The 19,568-nt window shown below is 50.1% G+C and overlaps 1 protein-coding gene across 1 annotated transcript; it reads left to right on the top strand.

Moving 5' to 3' along the window:
* Nucleotides 1-746: 746 nt before the first annotated feature.
* On the top strand, nt 747-16,666 carry Ets2 (ETS proto-oncogene 2, transcription factor). Its single transcript, XM_027929105.2, has 10 exons — nt 747-920; nt 4,271-4,342; nt 6,591-6,702; nt 7,890-8,012; nt 8,307-8,507; nt 9,839-9,922; nt 10,552-10,776; nt 11,665-11,928; nt 13,537-13,655; nt 14,442-16,666. The coding sequence occupies exons 2-10, from the start codon at nt 4,271-4,273 to the stop codon at nt 14,655-14,657; spliced, it is 1,416 nt and encodes a 471-aa protein (XP_027784906.2). The 5' UTR covers nt 747-920; the 3' UTR covers nt 14,658-16,666.
* The last annotated feature ends 2,902 nt before the right edge of the window (nt 16,667-19,568 follow it).

Genomic DNA, 19,568 nt, shown 5'->3' with positions numbered 1-19,568 from the left:
GATGATCTGGCAGGTTTTTACTGTAAGGTTCAGTTGGCTCCTGTGAAAAGTGGGAAGGAGCGAGCATGCCTTGGAGAATTAGAAGGATTAAAGGTTGATGCACTAGAGCCCTGGGCCCAGAGAAAAGCTCGGTCAAGGCCCAGCTCAGCTCTAGGGGGCGCCACTCACACGGAGGCCATAGGAAGGGGCTCCCTGGTAGCAGCATTACATCCCGGGCCCCGGCCAAGGGCCCAGCTCCACATTTATAACCTTATTTAGTCCTTTCCTGATGGACTGGCCAGAAGTCAAAGTCCATTCGGAGGTTCAGATGGGCCAGCTCCGGTGCAGAGGCCTTACTACCCAAGCCCCGATGCCATCGCGCCACCAGCGCCAGCGCCAGGTTCCTGCGGAATCCGAAAGGCACGTGGGCGTCAGCGCTAGGGACTGGCCCGCCGCGACACTCCTCGCCTGACCTACCAGGGCGCACGGCCGCCCGCTCGGGCCGAGACCCCCGGTCCCCGAGCCCCGGGCCGGCAGGCGAGAGACCAGCCTAGTGACAGCGGGCGGGGAGTCCGGCCGGAAGGAGCCGCCCTCCGCGGCCTCCCTCCGCGGCCCCTGCCGGCACGCTCGCCGCCTCTCTCCTCCTCCCCCGCAGCCTCCAGCCTCCTCCCCTCGCGCTCGTCGTCCTCCCCGCCCCCTGTCCCCTCCCCTGCCCTCCCCCCGCGCCTGAAGAGCGCGCCGCGAGGGGGCCGGGCCGCTTACTTCCTCCACCGCGGCGCCGAGCGCGGAGTGGCCCCAGCCGAGCCTGCGCCCCTCCGCCCGCCCGTCGCCCCCGGCCCGGCCCGCGCCCGCCTCGCCTCGCCTGGCCTCGTCTGCCCGGCGCGCACCGGCAGTCCATCCGGCCACAGCCGCCGCCCGGCCGGCCCTGCCGCAGCAGCACGGTAAGAGCGGCCGGAGAGGGACACCACGCTGGGCAGGGACGGGCACCGAGGGCCAGGTCCCGGGTGCCGCGGGCGGGGGTGGCGGCTGTCCGGAGCGATCGAGGGTCGCTCGTGCGAGTTCCACTCGCGCTTGTTTTCCGGTGGCCGAGTGGCTGGGGGTGGTGGGGCCCGGCCACGCAGAGGGGCTGCCCTGCCCGAGGTCTCCGAGCCGGTCCCCTGGCTTTTGTGTTTGGAAGGAGACGCGGGCCTGACAGGGGTTCCTGCCCAATACGCGCCCTGGCTTCGGCCGAGGGTGTTGGGGACCGGAGGGCGCGCCCGAGGCGGACCCGGGTTTGGGGTGATCGGCCGGAGGGGCGTCGTTCCCCGAGGATCTGGGGCGCCCGAAACACCTGGGCGGCTGCGGCTGCCCTGGAACGAGTCACCTGCTCCACCAGGTCCGGGCCGCCAGGGCCCGCGCCCTAGGAGGCCAGCACAGGGCACTCTCGAGGCGGGGTGTGCAGGCGCGGGGCCGCCTTTATTTCCTTGGCCTTGGAGCGTTGGATGGAGGGGTAAAGGCGTTCGCTTGTGTGTTTGGGTTGTGGTTTTATTTCTTGTTTTTTAGATTCGTTTAAGCGCAGGAGGTATATTAGCCTGTATTCAGTTTCAGGGTGGCCTAAAATAGTAGTTGACTCGCTACTTATTTAGAAAGTGAAGAAGTGAGCAGTCCTCTTTGGAGATAGGAGTAATTTATTTTAATTCACCAGTAAGCGATTATGTTTGTTCCCTACAGTGGAAGCGCCTCTGCGTTATCCGCCTGCCCACACCACCGCCAATCGCGGAGATCAATCTCCACGTTAAGCTTTATTAAAATTCTGAGTAATATCTCAGTACAGTAAATGTGAACACCGTGCGTCCCGCAGGCAAATAGTCAAACCCTCATTTCTGGGATTAGTCATTCCTCTCTCTAAACTGATGGCTTGTAAAGCCAGAAGCAGAAGTGTCACAGGGTTCTCCCCCCACCCCCAAATATACCTACATACAAACCTGTCCTCTAATCTTACATAAGTGACTACTTGTTCCAATAAGGATACTGTTGTCAGGCAAATTCTCCTTGTTTTACAATTTAACCATTTTCAGTCCTGAGCCTGCTGCCATCTTTCTTCCCCCACCCCCATTTTTCTTTTGGTTCAGAAGCAGCAGCCAGTGACAGCACCCAAAAAGATGTAAACTTGAAATTGATGTATATGTTGCCCCTTGGCCTGCCTGCTGAGTTAACAAGCAGGTTGAGTAGAATAAGTGAACTTACATTTGATGAGTTGTGTGTCTGCCTGAAACCATTTAGTAGAGCACTTTAAGTCTTCATGGTTTTTTAACAAAACTCATTAAAAGCTGGACAACAAAAGAACCCTATTCTGCAGATGGTAATCACGCTCTCTATGTGGGAGTGGTAGGCTGGCTGCCTTTTCTCCTGGTATTCGTACACAAACGCTGGCAGAGCTCTTCGGTGGCCCTCCACATCCATTCTCCGTCCATCTCAGAAGCTAGACACACAGAGTTAAGTCAGCAGGTGTCTGTAGATGAAATCATGACAAGAAAGTGCCGTCGGGGGCTCTGGAGGGGTGATTGAACACGCCCAGGTGTACTGGTTTCTTTGACTGACCTAGAGACCTAGAGTTGTAAGTTAGAGAGCATTTCCCGGGGCCCAGGGTAGTGAAAAGGGCCTAGTCTAATAATATTTGTATACTCTGTCAGATATAGTCATTCTTATTCCAGGGTTTTAGACCACCCTCGACTGGAATTCTGATCCCCACTCTTGCCCCTTACAGGCCTCCATAGTAGCTGTGTGGCCCCAGGCCAGTGACTCATGTTGCTGGGCCTCAGTGGCCTCTCTTGAAGGAGGTAGAGCATCTGCCTCGAAATGCAGAGACTCAAGGACTGGGGACACAGGGTTGTCCGGCATAGGGCTTATCCCTTGGTGACTGTGGGTTCCGTCATGGCCACCATCATTAGTAGCAAATGTTGACTTCTGAGTGAATGTTGCTGACACCATGCACCAAGTGGAGACTCCAACAAGGGTGGCCACTTTTGAGCCGGTCCCCTCCCCATGCTCCCACGGGGCTTCTTGCTCATTGCAGCGCTCCTCGGCCTCTGCAGGCTACTGCGATCTTACCTCTTTCCTTCAGCCTTAACAGCCCTCCCCAGCGCTTCTCGCGGCCTCTGTTATCTTTTTAGCCGAGATGTGTGCACATGTGTGTGTGCGCGTGCGTTGGCTGTCGGCATTGTTGAGACATCTGCTTTAGCCCTAATGTTGACCATAAAGCGAGAACGAGAAAGCTTAAACCCACATAATTCCATGAGAATGTGCTGTTGCTGCCTCCAGTAAGTTCTCTCAGTAGCACGGTATTTTAGTTCAAGTTCTCGGTTGCAACAGGTGGGAGCACCCACAGGAGACCTGGGTGGTAATTAGGGGTGCCCGTGGAGCTGGTTGAAGGCCTTCAATACTGTAGCCATGAGGCAGGGAGGGTGGGGGATGGCCTTCAGTGGCCTTATTTGCCGTGTTAGAAGTAGTACAACCGATGACATTGATTGCATTACATTTCAATTGCCTAATAGATTCAAAATATTCTATAAGCATGCAGTAAATGTATGAATTATTGAGGCATTTTTCTTTTTTCTCCTAAATCTTTGAATCTGTGCTGACCATATTGGTCAGCACAGATCTCTTGTAAGCCCACCTTATCAGAGCCAGTGAGGCTGATCCCTATTTGGGGTTACTCCCACTGTGGAAATTGCAGAAATCGTTTAATCTCTGTATTCAGAGCAGGAAGATCCTGGGGCAGCAAGGGTTTCATCTCACCCTCTCCCTTTTACCCCTCTTCTGGGCCTGTGCTTCCTGGCATCTTGGAGAGCAGAAGGGAGGAAGGGGAATTTTCTGAGACTCCTTCTAGGGCTGCTTTTCCAGATCTGGATCCCATGGGAGCTTATTTGATGAGGCCACCAACCCTCCTGCAGCTGCCTGGGTTGAGGGGACTATGCCCCCGCAGGCAGGAAGTGACCCACTGCCCTGCCAGCCCCCCCCCCCCATGTCATTGAAAAGCATGAAAGTGCTGCCTTCCAGCATGAAGGTGCCAGCCATCCAAAAAGGTGCTTAATCTGGAGAACCATTTGTAAGGGAATTCAGTAGGGAGTCAGCATTATTATTTAAATACCTGACTGGAGAAAACGCTTTCCTGTTGAGACCCTTGGGAGGAAAGCCTTGTAAATAAGAATCCAGGTGTGAACTACCTGTCACTGTAGAATCAACCAGGACTTCCTGGAAACCTGCTTCATGTGTTGCCCCTTTAACTCTTCATTTCCTTTTCTTTTTCAAGATGAATGATTTTGGAATCAAGAATATGGACCAGGTGGCCCCGGTGGCTAACAGTTTTCGAGGGACACTCAAGGTGAGTGAGTCTTCATTATAATATTTTACAAAGCGGAAACCTCCATCTCTAGGAGAAAAAATGTTGGCCTTGTCCCAGAAGATGGGTAGTGAGGCCTTTGTAGTGGACCTGGCTCCTTCCATGTGAAAAGGTCCTGTGATTCTCAGTCTGACAGTTGGAGGAGCTTCCTGTCCTGCCTTTTTATCTACTGGGGGGTTTCCTCGGGTGGTGAAAAGCCTGTTTATGAGCTGCTGTGAAAGGGGTAAGAAGAATTAGCTGTGGCTGTTTCCATCAGAAGGGGTGACACCCCCAGAGGTCGCAGGGAGCCTGTTGTCACTGGTGCAGAGAAACAGGCCTGTTTATGTAAACTGGAAAACAGATTAAAGATGAAAGAGCCTGGGTGGCACATGCCTGTAATCCCAGCTGCTGGGAGTCTGAGGCAAGTTCAAAGCCAGCCTCAGCAAAGATGAGGCGTTAAGCAACTCAGTGAGACCCTAAATACAAAGTAGGGGATGTGGCTCAGTGGTTAAATTCCCCTGAGTTCAATCCCCACTACCCCCCACCTCCAAAAAAAGAAAAAAAAGATGAAAGAGACTTCTCCGCTGCAGAAACATGCTTCATGTCTCTTCTATCATGATACCTTTTGGAGAATGTTTCGTAGCCCAAAATGGTAACTTCCCATTTGCTTTCTCCAAATGTAAGTGACAAGGTGTGGTTGTTTTTGTATAGTAAGCATGTTTCAGAAGCACTGATTTTAAGGTTGGCCTCCTGAAAGCCGTGTCTGGCAAGATGATGACGTTATCCCTGGTATGTTGTATTTTCCTTTGTAAATCACTAGTGAGGTTATTTGCGTGATACAGTACCAAAAGCTAGAAGCCGGCACAGTATTCATGTCATTACGAAGAACAAAAAATTTCAGTGAGTTTTCATGTGTGTTTGGTGCGATGTTTTAATTCTGGCAGAAGTGGTGTAGAGATTATGGTTATTGAGTTGCAACCAACACCCTTAAGGAAATCCTTCTATGAATTAAAAGAATCTGATGATGCATCTGAGGTCTCTGGATTCGGAAAAGAAATAGTCATTGCTGAAATTTGTGTGTTGAAATACAAAATGCGGATTTGATTTGTTCTTTGGCTTCCTGATTTTAAAACAAGAACTTACAGTCCGGAAAAGCACTTGTTAGCGGCTTGGGTAATGCTAGTGGGAATTTTTAATCTCTATGGGACATTTCACCAAAATTAGCTCTGCTGTGAAGTCGTTTATGACTGCAGATGAGTATTTTGCCCTTGCTTGGTGAGTTTCTCCTCCCAGGTCACAGGCAGTCAAGACGTCACCTCTTAGGGCTTGGGGTTTTAGGAGGCTGGGCTTCCAACTTCTGCCTGCCTGCTTTTGCAATGCGTCATTCATTGTTCTGCATTCTGGAAAAAAAAAGCGCACAACTGATTTTATTTGTAAATGTGTTACACATTTTTTTATTGATGACTCAACAGATGGGTCATTGTGTTACACATAACATGGAATTTCCAGAATATGTTGGAAAAATAGAACTTTTCTTCACGTTTCCCCCAACAAGTTAGGCAATGACAATGAAGACATTATCTATTACTTAGAAATGTGTCTTCCATTAAAGACTGTGTTCGCAAGGTGCTGGAGGTGCTAGATCAGCACTCCACACACACTGAGTTTTCTGTCCCGACGCATCTCTCTCCCCTAAAGTGCAGGTGGTTGAACTTCAAACTCATTTCCTTTGGAAACCCTTCCACTTACAGGTGTGTGAGTGGTTCTTTTTAATAATACACTTCACCTTTTCTAAAATGAAACCTTAAGGAATCTTTTTCACATGTTATTATTTTCTGAACTGTTGAAACCAGAGGAGGACCAACTTCTCTATTTCCATTTAAATTGTCTCATGAGAAACATTTCAAGTGAATGCTTCCAAAGATATTCCAAAGATATCTTTATTACAGAGATAAAATGTGATGGTTAGATTTTTTTTTTAATTTCTTAATTTACATTGATTAGACCAAGAAAATAACCTCCTGGTCATTCTGATTCTGTGAGGTTAATTAAATAATCCAGAATAAAATGGAATCACTGGGTCACTCTGACCTAGGAAGTCTGAGTACTGAGTGGTTAATTGTGTGTGTTGCTTTATAATTGCTGGTTTAATCAGGGTCCATCAGTAAGATCACCCGTGGACCACTTTTAAAGTGGGTAATTAAATAAGTTCCTCTTGTATTTCCATTTGCTTTTGCATCTGTTTCTGCAGCGCCAGCCAGCCTTCGACACCTTTGATGGGTCCCTATTTGCGGTTTTCCCCTCTCTAAATGAAGAGCAAACACTCCAAGAAGTGCCCACAGGCTTGGATTCTATTTCTCATGGTAATTTCATCCTTAGACTTGAGACAAACGGTGCATAATTTCCCTAAGTGGTTCAGTTGATGGAGAGGGTGATGGTTCAGAAGCAGTGAGTGTTCCTATGTTGAACTTGGGTGTGAAAACCCTGGTAGAAGACCAGAACTGGGAGAAGGTGGGTTCCTTTTTTCCTCCAGTACTGGGTACAGGTGCTCTCCCCCTGAGACCTAAATCTGGAGAATCCCACCAGAGGGCTCACCCCCTGAGCTTCTGTCAGGAAACTGCAGGGGAGCTCTGTGATTCCAGCCCCAGCAAGCACTTCCTGGGTCCGCTCAGAAAACAGACATTGAAATTCACCGGCTTTTAAGCCTGGGCTCACATTATTAGTTAAATTTCCAACTCCCACCCCCACTGCCGCTCTGTTTTCAGGACAACAAATTATTGTTGATCTGTTCCCATCGGATTCCTTTCTTCTGCAGTTCTCTGGTGTCATTGCTTACTCTTCTTAAAGGACTAGCATGGCAGATGATGGAGGGACCGGCTGCAAGCTGGCCAGCCCCTGCTTCCTCATGTGAGGAAAGTGCTAGAAGATTCAGCCCAGGCAATTAATTGAAAGCGTATGCTTGCATTAGCATAACATCATGTGACTATCATTTATCATTCTTGAAACTTCTGCAAGCATCTAGAGAAGATTGTTTTTCAATTAAAATTGAAGACTGGCCCCCTTTGTGGTGCTAAGGTCTGCCTGATCATGCCGGGCCTCCTGCCTGCTGCTTGGTTTAATGGACATAACTTCTCAACTGTGCATTTAAAATCCCTTATGCCTTTTGACCAAAAACCATACCATTTCACCTTTTTCTAAAAATTTAAATGATATTCCATCTATTCATGTAAAGCTTTGCAAAATAGGATAAATTTTATTTTAGACTTTTTGTGTGTGTGTGTGTGTGAGTGTAGTCCTGAGACATATAATGATTTCTCAACTTCCGTTGAGATTTTTTGTTCCTATTTTACTTTTGTTGTTGTTGTTCCCCGGGCCCCTTGTGTGCTAGGCGAGCACTTTCCCACTGAGCTGCCTCCCCAGCCCAGGATTACATTCATTTAAGGAATAGTGTCCAGGTTTTGGATCAGAGTTGCTCTTTCCTGAAGTTGGGTCCCTGTGTCAGTCCCCCCTGGTGTCGCCCCAGGCCCTCACCTGCCCTGCTTTCGTCTAGACTCGGCCAGCTGCTGCGAGCTGCCTCTGCTGACGCCCTGCAGCAAGGCGGTGATGAGTCAGGCCCTAACAGCCACCTTCAGTGGCTTCCAGAAGGAGCGTCGGCGTCTTGGCATTCCAAAGAGTAAGTGCTGTGTGTCCGAGCGCCAACCCGGGCGTCCAGGGCCAGGGGCACGGCGGGTGCTCCATTTCGACCCCGGGTTTAGGGGTGTTAGAAGAGGCAGCGATGCAGTTCCCGGAACCGGTGTTTCCTGCAGGGTCTGCTGCACACCCGGGCCCCCCATCAGGCTGACTTTCAGGGCAGAGCCTTGCTCATCTCCTGGGTTGGGTGGGTCTGCAAGAACACATCAGGGTCGCCTAGTCCCCCCCTTCCCGCTCTCTGTCCCCGGAGTCCTCATCACGTCTTCCCTCCTCGCAGACCCCTGGCTGTGGAGCGAGCGGCAGGTGTGCCAGTGGCTCCTGTGGGCCACCAGCGAGTTCAGCCTGGTGAACGTGAACCTGCAGAGGTTCGGCATGAACGGCCAGGTGCTGTGCAACCTTGGCAAGGAGCGTTTCCTGGAGCTGGCCCCTGACTTTGTGGGCGACATTCTCTGGGAGCATCTGGAGCAGATGATCAAAGGTACCCCCGGTGACCCGATGGCCTTGTGCAGGGAGGGGAGGCTTGGGAGCAGCAGGTGCTCTTCCACCTGAGGGTCCCGTTTCAGATGACACAGAGGGCACTGCCTCGGCACCCCCTAAGGGAGGTGACCAGAGGTCTTCGTGCCACTTGGGGAGGTGTGTGGCATACAGCGGGGATGACGCCACAGGCAGCAGCCTTAGTCAGGGAGCGCTGCTGTGCTGGACGCCACCATCATGGCAGCCTGCGTGGACGGGCGGTGCGCCATCAAGGGTTCCCCGACTCTGAAGACCAGGGAGCCTTCATGGAGATGAGCTCTGTGAATCACCCAGTAAATTCCCTAAATCCAAAGGAAATCCAGCAGAGGACTTTCTTAGGAGGAGGAGTGTTATGTGTTTAAACAAGCAAGTGGTTGATTCATACCTATACACGGATGGTATAGATATACGAGGCTATAATGCACAGAAGCTGACCACTGATCACCAGAGACCTCACCAATACAGAGACAGTCACAATTCAGAACTTACCAGCAACAGCAATGTGTAAAATGCAGTGTTTAAAAAGAAAAACAAAAATCATAAGGGTTGTTTAAGTTAAAAATGATAAGAAAAAAAGTGTGTGTGTTGAGTTTGGGGAAATATTCTTCACTTAAATGGATTTTAAACATATCAAATTTCAACATCTGCTGTAGACTCAGAACCTCAGAAAGCCTGGGGTTCACCTGCCACCTCTTCCTAGTTACGACGTCTTGGGGCCAGGGAATCTTATTTTAAAAGATCCCCTGTTTATTTGGCAAGTTGGACCTGTTTTGCTGTCACTCGGGCGTGTGAGCCTGTGTGTTGTGGGACAGGTGTGTGGCAGAGTGTAGACCCTTTCAAGTTCTCGGTGCACCTGGCCCCCTGCACTGGGCCTGCCGTGCCCTGGCCACACCTCCAGGTCTGGTCGCTGTGGGCCTGAGCCTCACAGGCAGGAGCCATAGCCATCTCGTTAATCCTCAGCACTCCCTGCCCCTCACGGACGGTTTTTCCCAAAGGGTTTAGGTGTTTCCTGAGCCTGGAAGTAAAGACATTTCAGGTCTTTCCAGCTTTGCCATCAAGTTGGACTTTGCCAATGGCATCATTAATTTTGGAAAACTTACTGACATTCTTAGGAAAATGTATTGCTGTCTCTGTCACACAAAGTTCACATAAAGACACGGGATGTGATGGGATGGAGCAGGAGGTGCCATATGCATTGGGTCATTCTGGGTCACCCGTGCAACAGCGTTCGGAAAGTAACTTTTCTTGTGGTTTTTACCTATTTTCCATCTTATGTCTCCTGCATCTATTTTTCAGAAACCCAAGAAAAGACAGAAGATCAGTATGAAGAAAATTCACACCTCAATTCAGTTCCTCACTGGATTAACAGCAACACCTTAGGTCAGTCTGCTTGATTCTGTCTTCAGGTCTTGCTCTTGGGTCTTCCTGGTAGACAGGCCCTAATAGAAGCTCCATGGGGCATCCTGGACCTGCACTGTCCCCCTGGGGTGGCCACACCTGTGTGTTGAGCTATGCGTGATATAAATGTGGCTGACCCACATTGAGATATACGAGGCTATAATGCACACCAGTTCATAAGTCTTGGTATGAGATAACATAAAATCTCCCCGATGATCATACCGTACTGATTACGTATTAAAAAGGTAATTGATATGTTAGGTCAATTAACGTGGAAAAATAACTGCCCCTGGTTCTTGTTTAATGTAGCCACTAGAAAGTTTAAAGTCATGTAAGTGGCTTGCAGCGTCTCCTGTGGGTCAGGGTGTTCCAGGCAGTTTACAGAGGAGAGCTGACGTCGCTGGCTGTTCCTCTACGGTGGGCACAGGGCGAGCCATGCAGCCCTCAAGTGGCTCAGCACTTGGGAGTTGAAGCAGGGACCTCTGGTCACTGCTCAGTGGGAGGGAGGTCACGTGGAGGCTGGAGGGTGCAGTGCCACATGGGATTTGCTCCAGGGATGGCCATTGGGGTGATCTGACTCTCACAGCCCTGCCATCCTTCATTCCGCTCAGGTTTCGGTGTGGAGCAGGCTCCATTCTCAGTGCAGACGCAGAATTACCCCAAAGGCGGCCTCCTGGACAGCACGTGTCCCTCGTCTGTGGCTCCCGGCGTGCTCAGTTCCGAGCAGGACTTCCAGATGTTCCCCAAGTCACAGCTCAACACCGTCAGTGTCAACTACTGTCCTGTGGGTCAGGACTTCCCAGGCTCCAACTTGAATCTGCTCACCGGCAGCTCTGGTAAGCAGAAGTGTCCTTGGCCGAGTGTTGATGGGAGGAGCCGCACTCAGACAGCCATGTGGTTTCTTAATAAATGTGTCCTGGGTTCAGCCATTGGAGAAGGACGTCAGAGGACGCTCCTGTGCTCGGTGACTTTCTGACAAGAGCGCTTCTGATGTGCTGGAAACTCTGGGAGGGAGCTCACATGCAAGGCTGGAGGGGGCTATGCCTCCTGAAAGTGAGCCCGACGGTCCCCACTCTTGAGCTAAATCCCCCATCCAGTGGGGCATTTCATGGGAATGATGTAAAATGTGACAGATTTCTTTTTAAGGAGAGGTAACACACATTGTGCAGATCCCAGTTGTACACATTTGGAATCTGTGCCTGTAAGTCCACCTGTAACAGCTGTTCAGATAGAAATAGGAGTGTTTCCGGCACCCCAGGGAGTTCCCTCTCACCCCCTCAGTCCCGGCATCCTCACCACAGGAGGAAACCAGTCTGACGTTGTGTCGTTGTGACTTGCTTCTTGCCATTCTTCCTCGATGGAATCATACAGCGCTTTTTTCCTTTGAGTCTGTCTTGCTGATTTGTGTGAGCGCCATCCGGCCTGTAGCCAGTTTTCCATTTCAGTGCTGTATAGTGTTCCGTCTTTGAGGCTGTACTTGGTTTATTCTCCTGTGGATACATGGTGATTTATGGATGTGCCTGTCTTCAGGAGTAGGCCTCTGAGTCTGAGAGCACTCGGGGGGCCCTGAAGGACCCTGCACCTGCGGAGGGGTGGCTGCAGTCGGGGTGGTTGGCGGTGATGCCACAGTTGTGCCCGAGACCCACCTGTGGCAATGACCCAGTAGCCCTGGACCCTTCCCATGCCCCGGGGACTCAGAGCATGTGCTGGGCTGTCTCTGCCAGGGAAGCCCAAGGACCACGACTCCCCCGAGACTGGCGCGGACAGCTTCGAGAGCTCGGACTCACTGCTGCGGTCCTGGAGCAGCCAGTCCTCCCTGCTGGACGTGCAGCGGGTTCCTTCCTTCGAGAGCTTCGAGGACGACTGCAGCCAGTCTCTCTGCCTCAGCAAGCCGACCATGTCCTTCAAGGACTACATCCAGGAGAGGAGCGACCCGGCCGAGCAGGGCAAGCCGGTCATACCTGCCGCCGTCCTGGCCGGCTTCACAGGTGAGCCTGGTCCCTGCCCACCACCTCCATCCAGGCCTGCCCACCACGTGCCAGGGGGTCGGGGTGTCTCCAGGTGAAGGCAGCTGTGTCCACACCGGCTGGTGACACCCCTGGGTCTCGCCCTGGGAGGATCGTGACCACGCCCTCCACCTGGAGGCGGAGGCGAGGAGGGGGACAGGCGCTGAGTCCTGGGCCCTGACTCACCTCCTGCAGGATCTCCAAGAATGTAAACTGGCCCCGGAGGAGTGGCCGGACCGGCCGCCAGTGATACCTGGGCTGTTTACCTTTCCTGGCCTCTACGACCATCGGCTCTTAGTCTTCAGGTTTGGGTGAGGGCTATTCTAGGCAGAGAACAAATACTAAAGCCACTTTAGAAACACATGATCCAATACTGGAGTGAAAATACCAAGTTTTTTTTGTTTTCATTGCTTTGTGTGTTCTTTAAAAAAATATATATATATATACATACACAAAATGTATATATACACACACACATATGTACATATATGTATATATGTATATATTATTTTAACCATATGGAGCTACTTTAAAAAAAAAAAAAAAAACGAACTCAGTAGATTAAAATGAGGCTACATGGGCATCCGTTTTTTTCTGTCATCTGAAAAGCCCGTATGTGAAGTCCATGTGGAGGGTGGGGGCCGGCGGTAGTTCCCCTATCTGGAGGTGCAGGGCCTGGTAGAGAAATGCAGGGCGTGGTGCTGGTTCTCCATGTGGGTGGTAACGCTAGTCCCCATACGTCGACTGCCACTCTGTGGGGAACTGGGCCCGGGGTCTGTGGTGGGGGTAGCCTCGCGTGGTGTGGTGTGAACCCACTGTTGAGATGGGGCAGAGAGGTGGGCAGCTCTGGGTGGTCACACAGCGCCCCAGCTTGGCTCGCTGGCTCCAGAACACTGTCCTTAGTGCTTCAAGGGGATCACTATTCGGTGGGAGAGAGTGGGCTTCAGAGCCGAAGGTCTAGGTTTCCCCCCTCCCCGGCTGCATGTGACCAGGACGGGGCGCTGGCCTGCCAGTGCACCTTCAGACCAGACCCGTGAGGTTTGGGCCCCACAGGCTGTCGGTTCTGAGCGGCAGTTGAGAAGGAAGGTGGCTGAGTTGCTGTGTGCCAGGTTGGCTTCGCAGGCCGGCCGTGAGGCCACGGGGATCACCCCCAGGCCACCGAGCACCCCTCTCCTGAGCAGCGGCCCCACCTTCACGGGCGACATGCCCTTTCTGTGAGGAAGTGTCCCTTCCGCCGCCCCCACAGTGCCCCACTGGGAGTTTCTAGAAATAGGCCCTCAGGCTTGTCCCAGGGGAGCAGCTCAGCAGGGTGAGGACCGTGAATGCCAGACGTGGTGGCCCTGAACTTTCTTCCCCAAAGCAAACCCAGGGAAGAGCGTGTGGCGGAGCAGCCTCTTCTCCAACAGTGGGAGGTGTGGAGGGACAGCCCCCTTTGGTGTCCAGCCTCATCCCGTTGAGGTGTTTAGACTGTCCCCACCACGCTGGGTCCCGCCTGCATGCCAGTGCCCAGCTGGCCAGCTGTGTCCCTTGGCCGTCCTGCCCCACGGTGTCCTGATGCTGTGATTGTGAGCCGCCTCCCTCTCCCCACAGGAAGTGGGCCCATCCAGCTGTGGCAGTTCCTCCTGGAGCTGCTTTCCGACAAGTCTTGCCAGTCCTTCATCAGCTGGACCGGGGACGGCTGGGAGTTCAAGCTTGCGGACCCGGATGAGGTATGGCCAGGGCCCGGGAAATCCCCAGGCTCTAAACCTAATTCGTCACGCCACGTTCCCCTCTCCATCCCCTGAGCCCAAGAAAGGGCTCATCGGGTCCCCTCCCGACTACTGAGGCTCCCCTGGAGCTGTCGCTTTGATGATGAACCCACAAGGTGACCTTCGGGGGCCTCTGTCCATGGCCACTGGGCTTGCTTCCCGGTCTTGCTCTGATGTCCAGTCAGAAGCCTGAAGCTACAAACAAAGCCTGTCCCCAAATGCCTTAGGAGACCCGCATTTGCCCATTGAGGGGACCGAGCTTCCTGATTGCCCCTCCCTAGGGGTTGGGACCATCTGCTGCAGAAGGCAGATGTGTTCAGACAGCACCGAGGAGCCCTCCGCCTCTGGCAGTGTGGAGTAGAGCCTGTCACCTCCCAGTTCCCTGGGGAAACCAGCACCAGGGAACGAATATGTCACTGGGCTTGGAGTCCTGCTCAGAGAGAGAACCCAGGGCGGTGGTGACCCAGCCTTTCCCTGTGTCAGGCCTCCTGGTGGGGGCCCTCAGCTCCCAGGAGGTTTTGCTAAGACAGACCTAAGCCAGAGGCAGGGACCTCACTCACCCAGGTACAGAGAAACAGCCCAGGAGGGACAAGTGGCCCTTGCGTATGTATTAAAAGACGACCGAGCCCCTGGGGCCTTGTGTGGCTGGCAGACTCTGTCGGATGAGCCCGCATCAGAGTCGGGGAGCCATTAGTCACTGTTTCTGAGTTGGCAAATGTAACTCTGTTCCATCTCTGTCCGTCCAAGGTGGCCCGCCGGTGGGGGAAGAGGAAAAATAAGCCCAAGATGAACTACGAGAAGCTGAGCCGAGGTCTACGCTACTATTACGACAAGAACATCATCCACAAGACGTCGGGCAAGCGCTACGTGTACCGCTTCGTGTGTGACCTCCAGAACCTACTGGGGTTCACGCCCGAGGAACTGCACGCCATCCTGGGCGTCCAGCCGGACACAGAGGACTGAGGTCTCTGGCACCACCCTGAGCCACCCCGGGCCTGGGACTGTGAGCGGGAAGCCCAGCCTGACCAGCTGATCCCCAGACCCGGAAAGGCAAGGTTGAACCTGTCCCTGTCCAGAAAGGTCACCGAGAAGCAGTGGCCTTATTTGATCCCAGATCCTGCCTGTTCAGCAGGGTGCCCTTGGTGGCCGAGTGGCCCGTAGCTGGGCAGGAGCGACTTTAATGAACGTGGTGGAGATGGAGGCGCAGGGGCCACCCTGGCTCTGCATGGCCATGTGGCAGGGAGTCTGTTCAGGATTCCCCCGGGGAGCAAGCGGGTGTGGAAACACGGACATTTAAGTGGTGTTTTGGCCTGTTGCAACCGGAGCAGAGACCCTCTCTGTTGGAGAGGGCTGGGAGGGAGGGAGCCAGGGACCACGCCATTTCAGAAGACAGTTTGTGTATATTATTGTAATCTTATAATTGTTATCAAAATCCTCTAACAGTTCTATTTAACAGAAATTGTATATTGTAATTTAAAATAATTATATGACTGTATTTGAGATAAGAATGCAGACATCCAATATTTTATTCCATTTTTTCAATAGCACATGCGTCCGGCATTTTACAAAGACGCTCTCTGCCCCCATGGCAGACCGAGGCGTTGTGAGTGTGGATTATGTTCATTTGATAGACCTACAGGAACAAGGTCTCAGGGGTGATCCCTGGTTTTTGTCCTCTTATTGTTGGTTTTTTGTTTTGGTTTTGCCATGATGACTGTCTTGGCAAGGACTTTGTACACTTGGATTTTTATAAGAAACTTAATGTCATTATCCTGGGGTACATGGACCTCTCTGCTTTTTCCTTGAATTGTAAAGCAAAAGCTATAAAGCAGTATTTTTCTTGACAAATGGCATATGTTTTCCACTTCTGTGCATGCCTTAAAGCCGTTTATACACAAATGTATTTTATTTTTTGGTGTAACCGTGTTTTCCCGACAGCTCACCTCTCCTGGCCAAACTTTTCCTTCCTGTGCCCCGAGTGACTCTGTGTGATTAAAATAAGAAAACTATTTTTGGAAATATGCGAGTCCTTTTCAGAGACCAGGAGGGATTTATGTAGCAGCTATTTTTACTACAAAAGTAATTCACTGGAAAAAAAAATGTAATTTGTACGAAAGCTTTATTTTTATCTCAGCTCTCTGTCATATATTGTGCAGAGCTGAAGGGCAGGGTGGGCGGGAGGGGCTTCTGTAAACCTCGAATACAGTGACGCATGGCTGCACCAAGGTGGTCACCTGCCGTACCTCGGACCATCTGGATAGTATGCTTTCCCTTTCTGCTCAGTGTCCTCAGCAAGATCATTTCCTCTTTCTTTATTATTTTCTTGGGCGTGGAATACCCAGAAGCACAGAGAGGGTCCGCAGACAGAGAAGAACGCACTGGAGTGGATCATTGGAGGAAAATGTTTTGATTCCCGCCAAGACTTGAGGACACATAGTCCACCCTGTAGTCCTGGCCTTTGCAAGTGATCCAGCCACGTTGACTTCAGAGTCAGAGGGACTTTCCTAGCAGCATGACCGTGGATCCCTGAGGCTGAGTGAAATCACGTGAGGCTGATGAAATCACGGGACCGCGAGCCTCGAGCCGGGGCCAGCAAAGCCAGCCTGTGGCGGCCCAGCCAACATGCTCAGAAGAGATGGTTTTCAGGACATTTACGCACAGGATGTTTTTTCAAGTGGGACCTGTTTGTCACTGGAACATCTGTTTATAATATAAACAGACGTGACTGGGAACATCTTGCTGCCAAAAGAAAGTGTAGCCATCGGCTGATTTAAATGAGGTTGAGCTAAGAGCAACGGCCAGTTTCAGACTGGTTCTGACCAGCAGAGGTGGCAGTTTCTTGTGGTTCAGCCTCAAGTGATGGAAACAAGTCCCGAGAAGCCTTTGGCATGGTAATGAATGAATCTTGAGTATAAAAGTTTTGTAATTTGGCTTTTTCTTTCTCAAGTAATAAAGTATTTGGTTTCTGTAAATGTCTCTATAATATTCCTCGCCTTCTCCACTAGAGCATCGGGAGCCAGAGTGAGGCCCCAGCGTTGGTGACCCCGTCTGCACCTGCACCTTCCTGTCTTGGGTGGGCCTTCGTCTCTTGACCTGGTTTCACCCCCGAGGAAGCCTAGAAACCCTAGAATCCTTGGCCTTAAGGAATCAATGAGCCCATCCGGAAGGAGTTCCCAAAAAGTGCTCCTTCAAGGGAGAAATTCTTCTAAGACAATCGTAACGGGGATCATTCGGGTGTCTGGCCTTTGAGAAAAGACTGAGGATGTTTGTGTTAAGGACAGGACTTGAGGCATAAGCACTTCTGTAATTTGAGGCCGGGGCGCTCCAGGTCCCCTCATTGGAGCTCTGACACAGGGGACAGGAGCCAGAGAGGACAGAGATGGTCCAGGACACTCGTTCCTGTACCCAGGACTCCACACCCTGGGCTGCCAGGCTGCCAGGACCTCATTTAAACCAGCAAAGGATAGCACTTAAGATAGCACCACATCCCTGCCAAAGGTTACCATTTCAGAAGTTAAATGTTAAGATATTAATTTTGAAAAAATCTACTACATATTAGCATAAACAGCACGTTTTTCTCACTGAAATGAAATTTTTTTTAAATAATCATGGCATTATTCTACATTGGCAAATCTCTTTAATGTCTGGCTTAATAGATTTCTGTCTACTTATTTCTGCATTTAGTTTGTTCTGTCATATTTTGATGAGTATATGAAGAAAATATGGCCTTCCTCACAGCCATGTCCCATAGTTGTGGATACTCTTTCCTATGATGCCAACGATTACACATGGCGATTTCTTAAATCTTAATTACAATTGGAATATGAAACCATATCAATAAACTTTCCAGTGGTCACACTGAATTCCATTGGTCTGTCTTGCCGTTGGAATGGATCTTTTACTCATATGTAATTTTGTAACGTCATACATATTGGTCATTTGGAAAGTATTGCTTCAAAATGTTGACACATTTCGATATCAGATGATCATAGTAGTTACTTTAATCACCACCAATCTTACCAGGCTCACAACGACTAACAAACTTTCAAGAATTCACATCTTTATTTGGAAGTTCAAATCTTTTCATTGACAATAAATCTTCCTCTCAATTGTTTTCTCTGAAGTGACAGGCTCAGTACAGTTATTTTTGAGAATTAATCCACCCAGTACTCAAGGCTGAATAGATACAATTTGACACTTGTTCTTTCAGGTAAAAATGGTGCCCATGAATAAAGTGGTTAGTTTAGCTTGTAACTCAACACAGCTGCCTTTCCTTGGGATGGTTACCATACTTCCCTATGTAGCAGGCTTTCCATTTTATTACACAAAAATTAAAAAGAGGTATGTGGTGTTAGTAAAATTAGATTTCACTGATTCAGCAAAGATATTCTTGAGTGGAACTGATATATATATATACACATTTAATTCATCAAGTACATGATGTTGAAGAATGTGATGACTCTTGTCCAGTTTAGTGCCTCTGCCCCCGCCCAGTTCATGAAGCAACAGTACTCTCCCCAACCTTTGCACCGTCAATGCCAAAGTCAGCCCAGTAAAGATAACGCAAAAACGCTTGCCTGACATGTGTGAGGCACTGGGTTGGCGTCTCAGCACCACATGTAAATAAATGAATAAAATGAAGGTTCATCAACAACTAAAAAATACATATTAAAAAAAAGATACTGCAAAAAAAAATTGTTCCAACCTTCAGGAGACCCCCCCCCCCCCCGCTAGTCTGAGTACCACACTTTGAGAACTATTCTAGAAAGGAAAGAGGCTTATCTAGAACAAAAGGGGTGAACCTTGAGGGAAGTAGGCAAAATTAGGCCTGGCTATGTCAGAATCTGATGTCCCTGGTTCCAATTTTACCCTTTCACAACCAGAGGATGCATTTTAAACTTAAAACAAAAGGAATTGCCTACTATTCTGCATGATGTAGGAAAAGTTCCTCACTTGGAGTAAGACAGACTTTGTTTTCCAAACCTTTTGTAGAAAAAAAAATGTATATTTTGCCATACTTTTTGGCAGTTCAGATTTAAATTCAGTTATAATTGTCTGTTTAATACATGTGTTCGTTTTCTGTCACTGTAACAAAATACTTGAGGCAATAAATTTATAAATAGAAAAAGGTTATTTTGATTCACAGTTTTTAGGGTTTCCGTTCTTGACTGATTGGCCCTATTGCTTTTGTGCTTGTGGCTAGGCAGCAGCACATCATGGCTCAAGGTGAAGCAAAACCACTCACCCCATGACAAGGAAGCAAAAGAGAAAAAGTGGCCAAAGTCCCACAATCCCTGGCAGGGACACTCTCCCAGTGATCTAAAGATTCCGACTAGGTGCTCCTGCTGAGCCTCCATTCCCCTCTCAATTGTGCCACCCTGGGAAGCACATGGGCCTTCGGGGCACATTCAGATGGAAACCACAGCGACATAAGGACCATCTTACATAAGGGTGGCCTGGCTGGAGAAGTATCAGGAAGAGCTGAGCCGAAATCACTCTAAAAATACAAGATCCTGTCCCTTTAAAGATGGTCACTTTTTTCTGAAGGATGCAAGAGTTGATCAATTGCTTTCACCACCTTCCTATAAAATATTCACTTCATCACCTCCAAAAGAACCAATGATTACTTTGATAACATTAATGTCACTGGTCGGTTATAAAGACAATATCAATTGACAGGTTCTGTACTTGTAACCAACCTCAATTTATCATCACAATGAATTTAAAGAAAAAAAAAGCAGAAAGGGAACGGAAATTAAATATTTAGATCTGTGTCTGGGATCTTGAATGTCCCCCAGGGGTCACAGCGTGAATGTCCCCCATGCGCAGTGCTCAGAGGAGGGGCCTTTGGACAGTGCTCGGGTCTTGAGGGCT

This window comes from Marmota flaviventris, chromosome 8 (assembly GCF_047511675.1).
Source record: "Marmota flaviventris isolate mMarFla1 chromosome 8, mMarFla1.hap1, whole genome shotgun sequence".
Classification (NCBI taxonomy): Eukaryota; Metazoa; Chordata; class Mammalia; order Rodentia; family Sciuridae; genus Marmota; species Marmota flaviventris.
Note: the sequence above shows the minus strand (reverse complement) of the source record. Positions and strands in the feature narration are given on the sequence as shown.

Coding starts and splice junctions, on each gene's coding strand:
- Ets2 (XM_027929105.2), top strand. CDS start 4,271: ATGAATGATTTTGGAATCAAGAATATGGACCAGGTGGCCCCGGTGGCT. Junction 4,343..6,590: donor GTTTTCGAGGGACACTCAAG/GTGAGTGAGTCT, acceptor CTGTTTCTGCAG/CGCCAGCCAGCCTTCGACAC. Junction 13,656..14,441: donor AGCTTGCGGACCCGGATGAG/GTATGGCCAGGG, acceptor TGTCCGTCCAAG/GTGGCCCGCCGGTGGGGGAA.